This window comes from Hyaena hyaena, unplaced genomic scaffold (genome assembly GCF_003009895.1).
Source record: "Hyaena hyaena isolate Hyena2069 unplaced genomic scaffold, ASM300989v1 scaffold_245, whole genome shotgun sequence".
Lineage (NCBI taxonomy): Eukaryota > Metazoa > Chordata > Mammalia > Carnivora > Hyaenidae > Hyaena > Hyaena hyaena.
The window spans coordinates 180818-190205 of record NW_024080878.1 but is presented as its reverse complement, the minus strand read 5'-3'; the positions used below and the strand labels follow the sequence as shown (position 1 = coordinate 190205).

Here is a 9388-nt window from a genome sequence, read left to right as displayed (position 1 = left end):
CTATTTGTAAAAAAAAAAAAAAAAAATCCTGTGTTTGTGCTGAACCAAGGCATGCCAGGCCATTGTCTCTCATGTACTGTGTTTCTTCACTTCCTGGCCTCTTACAGCGCTAATTCAGGTTACTTTCATTTCTCACTTGGACTACTCCAAGCTACCTTTCAGATGACAGATGGCATCATCCTGAAAGGTACTCCTGCTTCTTTCAGAAACTTTTTAGAGGTTTCCCCTAGCTATTCTGATACTGACAAGCCCTCATCAACCATCTCTTGCTAGCTGTCTTATGCAGACCCACCACACGACGTATCTTCACTGTGTCCAGGACAGTCTATCTCTGCCTTGTTCAGCTTATTCTCACCTCAGGGACATCTGTGGCCAACCTTTAAGCTCCATTCCAGGGGTCTAGGTTTACCTCCTTGGTGAAAATCTTCCCCAATGACTCTTTAGGACTTCTGCAGCAGTCTATACTCAGTTCCATAAGGGATGCTTTTGGCTGCCTTTGGCTTGAAGACAGCAGGCCTCCTGAGATGGCATCTTTGTCTCCTGGCCTATACTTCTCAGGAGGGTCAAAGCTACCGGGCTCTGAGCAGCTTTGAGGAAAGAGGAAGGGTTAGATTTTGCATTCTGACCATATTATATGCATTCTCTTCTGAGACTACTCTTTTTCATTCAACATTTTAAGATGTCCTGCTTACAGTTGGAGGACAGTTTTCTGTGTTGTGCTTTAGGGGTGTCTTACAAATAAAATATGGGTGGGATTTGTTTTAAAATTCAATCCTTTTTTCTTTCATTAGTTTAATCCTTTTTACATTTATTGTGGTTACTATATTCGGACTTATTTTTGCCATCTTTATTTGCTTTACCCACTTTTTCCAGGCTTTCTCAATTAAAAAAATTTCCTTTTTCTTATTCTATTATTTCCCATCATTTTCATTTGGAGATTATATTTCCAGGGATTAACCTTGGAATTTTATCATGCATATTTAAAAAAACTGAAGTTGGTATTAACCACCCACCCAAGAAAACAGAACGCAACGCTTTGAACTCTGGTCAACCCTCTTCCCATTGTGCATACTGTTTTTAACCTCACAATTTGGTGTAACTATTGTCATTTCACGTGTTTACATTTGCCTAAGTGTAAAAAAGTATCATTACTACTTCACTACTTGTTATCTTATGACCCCCAGAACTTGTTACATGTCTTAGAAAGAGAATTAGGACCCAGGCCTTTTTGATACCCACTTGCCTTCATTTACCTTTCCATTCCAACATGTAACATAACCCTCAGTCCCTGAATAATGACCCATTTCTTTCTCAACCTAAGACATTTCATAGTGGCCAGGCAGAAGACTCTAGCAATCAGATAAAAGGCTGTTTCAAGTCTACTAATTCCCTGGGAAATGTCATCTAGTCTTCGCTTAGAGTCAGCCATTGGCAGAGCTCAACATGGACCGATAATGCTCTCAGCTTACATGTAGTACCCAAGGAGACTGGAGTTCTGGGGAGATCTCTTTAAATGTAAGCTGTAGATCCTAATTTTGCCTCGCCAAACCATAGTGGCAAATAACTCCATCTTATTATTTAAGTAGTTGATGACACTGACCACTCTCTTTACTTTCAGTTCAAATTAAGCATTCAATTCTCTTAATTATTTTCCCTCCATGGATTCTCATTTTCACTTCCTGTGGAAACCACATGATCCACCAAAAAATGGTTCAGAGTACTGCCAGTGGACACCTTTCCAGACTGAAACTCAGAAGAAAAATTTGATAAAGTGCCAATTAATCCTCAGAAGACTTTCTTTCCACTAGCATGTACTCATGGGTCCCAGGACTGAGAATTGTGCCTACTCCCTTTGTTCTTCTCCACTCACTCACCAGCACATGCTCTAGGTCCTCCTAACTGTGCACAGGGCAACGCTTTGAACTGTCATTCATGTGAGGCACTATGGAAGAGAAGTGACAAAAATGTTTCCTTGGAGGCTCTAATCATAGGCAGAAGAGCAGAAAGTGAGTACCTCTGTGAAACCAGTGTGCAAAGAAGGCTGTTTGGTCTGGAGTCCAAAGGGTGAACAGTGCCTTGGACTTGGGCTATGGGTGCAACTACTGATGGCGAGTCACCAACACACAACCAACTTCTACCCAAAGTATTCACTTCCTGGTTTTTGCAAGAGCCTTAGAACAGTTTTCTCCCTCCACCCAGCAGTAAATTCATATAATATGGATTCATTTACAAAAGGTAGGCTATGTTTATTTAGAGTCACAAGTAGCTGACTGACTCAGTGCGACTCAAACCACAAGGAAACCATCCTACAACACTCCATTCTGAGTCCTGGGGTGGCCCAGATTGGCAGGAGTACTGCTTGGGGCCCATTCACAGGTTTACAAGTTTCTCATTGAGGGCAATCTGTGACTGCGTGAGATTGGCCAGGTAGGTCACCATCAGCAGGTCCTGGAAGAGGAAGAAGCCACGATAAGAGAGGGGTGGGGTAGAAAGGGAGAAGAAAGTCTGGGCTTGGCCAGCTCCGTGGTAAACACTGGGTATGAGGACATATAAGTCCTGGATAAGTAACAGTTCAGGAAGAGGTTGACTAAGAGTTGAATGTGGAAAATAAGAATAAAATGTTTGAGAACACTTTTTCCTCTTTACTGATACACTTATAAACTTGGGATGGTTTAGCCAAAATCTGTGGGTAGGATATGGAAGGGGGTTGTCTGTGAACCCAGTTGGGGAAAATAAGAAATTGCACTTTCATTAACCTCTGAATTTAGCATTTCTTTCGACCATACTTGGATATGAAAGTCACAGTACTATCAGTAGTACCTGAGACAACGGAATCAAAGAAGAGAAGGCGGAAGACCTCCCAACACACATACTATCTCTTCCTTTCTTCTAACCTGGACTACAAGGGGCCAAAGGCAAAGCCCTTTCTCCTCTGTTCCCCTCTAGGCCATCTCCCTTCCCAGCTGTGTGCATGAGCTGAGGTCGGGGAGGACACAAGCTCCCAGAAGCCCAGGAATGGCACTTACATTGATGTTGCTGTTGAGCATGGTCTCAAAGTCATCGGGAACAATCTTGGGTACTTGGTTAACCAGACTCATCAAGAAGCGGCCCACAGTATTGTCAGCAGACACCTTTCCAGACTGAGCACCAAACAAAGATTCAGTGAGGCAGAGCTAATTCTCACCACTGAGGACTGTCACTTCACCAGTACACCTCTCAGCGATCTCGGAGTGGAGATCTATGCCCTCCTCCTTTCTCGCTTTCCCCCTCCTCACCAGCACATCCTCCGCATACTGCAACACCGTGCTCAGGGCATCTTGGATGCGAGCCGATGCCCCTCCTACTTGCTGCAAGTCGCTTGAGAGTCCGATCACTCGGTTGGGGCTAAAACAGGTCTTCATGATCAGGTCAACTGTAGGAACAGGTTGGGGGAAGAGGCACAGACATTTCAGTCATCTCCTCAGTGAAGAGATTATCTCTAATCATTCTGTTAATTTTCCCACTTCCCTGTGGATACAGCCAACTTCTTTGAACCCCTGCTCTGCTCTTAGCTGATTTTCCTCCTGCTAGAGCTTAACTCCTGCACCCAATATGCTAATCACTGGTTTTGGTCTTATATGAATGGTCACATAGCCTCTGGTCCTGATGACTTCCCACTTCTAAATGCACAAATAATTCCTGGAAGTTCATTTATAAAGGAGAATGACTGTGACTTTAATCATCATAGACTTTAGATCAACAGTTCCTCTTCAGCCCACCTGAGGCCCTCCATTCTTGTTAGAGAGCAGCTACCCCGTCCGTCCCCTGAAAAATGTCAGGCCTCAAAAGAGGGTATGGGACGGTTACTTACCTCCAATGCGTTCAGTGTCATAATATGCATACTTCACTGTCAGAGGTGTGAACATCACTCCCATGGTCCTCCCAGGGACACCCATTAAAGTGCTGGGGAAAGAGAAGTCAAGGTAAACAAATGGCCTTGGGAGAGGGCTTCCATGTCTAGTCCAGGCTGGGAAAGCAGTCATACCAAGATTACGGGTTTCAAGATTCTGAGACAAGAAGGCTGAAACCATTTGAACCCGAGGTCTCATGGGAGCAAGTCACAATTTTCCTTTAGCTCACTCTACACACCAAAGCCTGGCCTACGAGAGGGGACTCAGCCTGCAGTTCAGACCTGGTCCCTTCAGAGGACTGCTTCATTCACTGCAATCTCAGTGACGACACAGGACACTGTATTTCCCTGTGGAGCTGGCTCCCCACATATCCACTCCCAGGCTTTCTATGAGACTGAGCACTTCATTAGCACTGAAAAAAGCAAACTGACACCAGCCCACCAAGACTAGATTAGGTGCTTTAAGAAATTTCACAGAAGGTGAATGCCTTTACTATGTCAATTATATATGTTCAACTGGACCATGAGAGTCTGTTATGTTATACACAGAAACAGCACAAAATCAAACAGCATAAAGGACACACTAACACATGCCTTCATTCTAACCAGGAAAGATAATCCTTCTAACTCCTCTAGCAGCCCCTTCTTCAGCATGCCTCCCATGTCAACCGGCATTTTAACTGCCTGCAAGCTCAATGTGTCAATGCTATAATGTGTTGTCACCAAAACTGCGCTTGACCCTGGGGTCATAGATATAGTCAAAGGACAGCCATCCTTTAATCTGTACGACTCTTGAGTCCTGTGTATCCAGGGATAATGATAAACGCACGGGTTACTCAGAAAAGCAGTGAAAATGACCAAAATATTAGTGAGGATCAGCTACAAGAACCATGAAGAGTTAGCTTATAGAAAAGATGACAGGAAAAACCTGATAGTTTGCTCAAATACCTAAAGGGCTGTCATCTGAAATTGGTTAAGAGAAATGAGTAGGAATCTGGGATACAACTGGTATCAGCAAGTGGATATTTGAGGGATAAATTTTGTTTCACAGTAAAATCCTTCTAATGATAACTGTTGAGAGTGAGGAATGGGCTTCCTTAGGAGGCATGAGTTATATACTGAAGAATTAAACCTGTTTGGGGTGGAGGTGGGTGTCATCCAGGCAGGGTATGAACCAGAGAGCTTTTTATGCCCTTGTGCCCCAAGACATCGGTCACCTGACATAGGCCTTGATGCTCATACGGCCATTCTGGAGGCTTGTGTCCACGGTGAGGTGAATGGGGTTAGGGGCTTCCCGACTATAGTACTCATGGATCAGCACAGAGTGCTCTGTAATGTCATGGCCCGTAGCATACCTGGAAAAAGGAACACGGTTGTGGATTCATGTCTACATGTAACATTAATACTAAACACGATGGTGACATAGGTGTCTCTCAGTAGTGTTACCCCCAGTGCACCCTAAATTCAAAATGGATACACTGTAAACTGTTATCAATTCAAATCAAAGGTTGACTTAGAGCTCTTGAAACATTACAAGTCATCAACAAGGCAAAAATACTTGGCTCAGTAAAAGCTACAATTTGAAGTAAATATCCTTGGCCTCATGAGATCAGAACTGCCAGAACACACTAAATTCACAGATTCTTGAGATAATACACTTTCAATACTCTGTCTCCAAAAGGGAGTATGATACCTAGTCTGGTGGCAATCACCAACACTTTCCATTGCCCCTAATCCAACTTACCAGCCCAGAATGAGCTCATTTGGAGAGACTTTCTTGTGTAATTCATACATGTTCTTAGCGAATTCCATGTCAACAGCCACCTTAGAAGAAAAGCAGAAAAGGAAGCTAAGAAGCTAGAAGTCCATAGAAAAAATGGATGAAAAGCACCAGGGCCCACCCCGCAGACAAAAGAGTCCCAGAAAGTATGTACGCGTAGAAAAAATACTCTTCGCAGAACTTTTAGTTATAGAAGCACAACTATTGTGCAGGAGGGGCCTTAAAGAGAGCCTAGCAAACGAACAGCTATAGACCACACAGTGGCAGCTCAAGCTCCCACTCACCTCATCTTCTGACTCGTTGTGTGGCACTGAAAAGCAATTAGTGACCTCCACTGAGTGCTTGTCAACGGTTCCTATGAGAGAGAATTGTCCACGTGTTATAAAATCCTAGGGCACTCCAGCCTACGACCACTTTCCAAATGCTTTCAAAGGCCTCCTCAAAACCAATGAAAAAAGTGAGCTCATAAGTTCTAAGTTAGCCATGTGCATCAGTGGAACCAGGATTCCCCAGAGAGCTGATGCTCGGAAGTGATCTCTCTTTCCTTTAACCATCAACATACGGGGCCTATTCTTCCTTCCTGCTACCAGTCCTACTCCAGGTCTTTTTTTCCTATGACCTTCATTTTTCAGCCTCTAGACTTTCTTCCTATAATTAAATCTGCAGAACTACCTGGAAAATTCTAATAATGTCTACATAGGGCATCCTTACATTAGCCTAGTCTCAGAGCACAATGTTAGGGATCACCTATATCTCCCTTTAGCCATCTAGTCCCACAGTCATAATGTTAGTCCCATTACCATCCAGAAACCTTCTACCTGTGAACCTTAAACATCAGTGTCAGTCTTTCACACAAACTTCTATTCTAGTGCTGATACCTTTACTCCCATTACGTTTGTTGCTTGACCTAAGACTGCTGGTACCTTGGGGTCTCCATTTTTTCTAATCCACCGGCACTGCCCTCTATACCAGAGCCCACAACGTTGTCCACACCTGTATCTGTTTAATTCCACTCCATTATGGGTTTTGTTCCCTTAGCTGAAACTATGTCCCCAAACCCAGTGGGTAAATACATTTTCTCTTATTTGACTTCATCAGCATTCAATAGATTTGACCATTTCAGACTTCCAGAGCAGTTTTGAGTCTTCTATATTTCCATGCCACTATGATATCCTTCTATTAGAGCATTTATCACATTATATTCTAATTTGCATGAGTAAATCTTCATCTTGAATTTAAGATTAGAGGAGATGTTGTTTTATCAAACTTTGAATTATAAATATCTAACAGTTTTATGGCACTTAAAAGATAACACTGACTTCATTTAAGCAAAGTATATGTTTCATGAATTAATGTCTGAGAAAATTTTAAGCTCCTAATAAGCAGAGTCTATGTCTCATTTTTCGGTAAGTACTGTCTCTTAACACCGAGCATTATACCATGGTCCCAGTCCAGAAGATAATCTGAAGACCTAGATTACAGGTCACTATAGTATCTGGGGCACTTAACACTCTCCCTCAGTGGAGAACTAGATCTTTACTTAAATAGCTCATTCCAGTGCGTTTGGAAAATTTGGCAGTACAGCTGAAAGAGTAGTATTTGTCAAGTACCAAGTTAAGTGATTTGTTCCAGAAGCTCAAAGCAGGACACAGTTACAGAAAGCTATTATACTTTGGGAGGTTAGGAGTGGGGGTAAGGGTAGCCAAACGCATGAAAGGCTGATACTTAATTAACACTTTTCCCAGGAACCTGGAAGATGAGCAGAACTTGGAACAAATGAGGGAGAGCAGGGAAGGCACTTGTGGCAAAGAGAATACAAAATCTTGGTTTCAGAAAACCCTTGGCAATGTTTGGAAAATAATGGATAAGCTGAAGTTCCTGTAAAATGCGAAACCTTCAAAAATAAAGGAAAACTATGTGTGTTGCAGGAGTAGAGCCCTGATGTCGAGGATGGCAACTAACGGCTGTTTAGTATCTGATGTGTGCCAGCAGTTAGATGCTCTTGGTAATAATTTAGCTCTTGCAAAACTCAGAACTAGCCTTTAGATAATTTTTTCCAAAGCACATAGTTAATATTTGGTGCAATCTACCTACAAATCTTGTCCTCTTTGCAATACACCAATTGTCTTCTACAGTGGAAGGACTATTACATGTCACAAAAGTATCTAAAATTAGTAATAAAGATGGAATGAAAATGAATTTGATGGGATCAGCAGCCCCCAGAGAAAGAGGCACATTATCAGTTAATTCCTCTCTAGTGCTTCTCTGTTTTACAAATTACTTTAACATACTAGGGAGACTAAAGGACAGAAGATCAGGCTTGAACGTTTAGGAAAACAGAGTACTACTGAAGTCCTAAACGAGTTTCTGCCAAACCGGTTTACTTGTTCAAAGGGATGTCTTTTTACAGATGTCCCCACTCCTTTCCCAAATGGTTAAAAACGTCTTTGTAAACACCTGGAAAATAAAGACATTTAGTCCGTAAAAAGAGGGGTGGGGAGGGGCGCCTGGGTGGCTCAGTCGGTAGAGCGTCCGACTTCGCCTCAGGTCATGATCTCACGGTTCATGGGTTGGAGTCCCGCGTCGGGCTCTGTGCTGACAGCTAGCTCAGAGCCTGGAGCCTGCTTCGGATTCTGTGTCTCTCCCTCTCTCTGACCCTCCCCTGCTCATGCTGTCTGTCCATCTCTCTCTCGAAAAAATAAAACATTTAAAAAAAAAAAAAAAAGAGGGGTGGAGAACATGGCAATTTGGTTTAGGGAGTCAAACGTTCCTAACTTCTTCTTAAGCATCTCAATTCATTTTTGGTCACACTTGACCTGAAATGCTACTGGGAAGATTAAATCATTCGGCATACGATATTTATTCAATAGCTAACAACTACTGCTTCCGTATTTTATGCCGCCCAAATGACAGCAATGTGGCAGGAAAGCTTAGGCTCCTTAAAGAGATAAGTCGCGCCAGGGAGGTGGGATGGAAAAATAGATACGAGGTCAATGGGGATGGGAAGAGAGGGGAACAAAACAAAGAGGTGGGAGACTGAAGATTCACTGTTCCGTCTGACCACTCACCCAGCAGGGTCCCGATAACTCGGGCAGCGCCCTCGTTGCGTCGCTCGTAGCTGTCCACGATGGAGGCCAAAATGACCGGGTGAAGCCGGACCACACGGCCCCCGGGGAACGGGCCTGGAAGCGCAGGGGCAGGCAGCGACTGCGCCGGGGTCTGCGCAGGAGCAGGCGTGGAGGCCGGGGTCTGGCCCGGAGCCGCGGTCGTAGCCGCTGCAGCCGCCGCGTCTGAAGATACGGCTGGAGTCGGCGTTGGAGCTGCAACCGGCGCTGGAGCCGGAGACGGCGCTGGCGCTGAGGCTGGGGTTGGGGCCGGGGCTAGGGCCGAGGCTGGGGCCGCGGCCGGGACTGCGGCTGGAGCCGGAGTGGCGGCGGGAGTACTCGCCGGTGCTGCCGGTGTGGCCATCTTGTCGAGAAAGAAGAAGCCGGGCATGGGAGGGAGGGAGTTGAAGAATATTAGGAGCACGATAGGCTGGATATGCACCACGTGAACTAGATCTTTGTGTCTATTGGTCACTGGTGTCTATTGGTCACTGATGATGCTTCTCACGGCACTACAATTTCCTGCTGAGTTCGTGCTCTTTGATTTCTGTCCCATAAGCACTCACTGAGAGCAGAGTTAAATAGTTCCGCGCAAACTTGGGACCGCGCTGAGAG

The 9388-nt window shown here is 44.4% G+C and overlaps 1 protein-coding gene across 1 annotated transcript; it reads right to left on the bottom strand.

The window, feature by feature from the left end:
* Window positions 1–2221: 2221 nt before the first annotated feature.
* On the bottom strand, window positions 2222–9155 carry EIF3F (eukaryotic translation initiation factor 3 subunit F). The gene is made up of 8 exons (XM_039244638.1): window positions 8738–9155; window positions 5954–6024; window positions 5634–5713; window positions 5107–5244; window positions 3851–3942; window positions 3276–3412; window positions 3027–3140; window positions 2222–2448 (listed from the first exon to the last, which is right to left on the bottom strand). The coding sequence occupies exons 1-8, from the start codon at window positions 9135–9137 to the stop codon at window positions 2371–2373; spliced, it is 1110 nt and encodes a 369-aa protein (XP_039100569.1). The 5' UTR covers window positions 9138–9155; the 3' UTR covers window positions 2222–2370.
* Window positions 9156–9388: the final 233 nt, after the last annotated feature.

Coding starts and splice junctions, on each gene's coding strand:
- EIF3F (XM_039244638.1), bottom strand. CDS start 9,137: ATGGCCACACCGGCAGCACCGGCGAGTACTCCCGCCGCCACTCCGGCT. Junction 5,245..5,633: donor AATGAGCTCATTCTGGGCTG/GTAAGTTGGATT, acceptor TCCTTTTTCCAG/GTATGCTACGGGCCATGACA. Junction 3,943..5,106: donor AGCATCAAGGCCTATGTCAG/GTGACCGATGTC, acceptor CTCTTTCCCCAG/CACTTTAATGGGTGTCCCTG.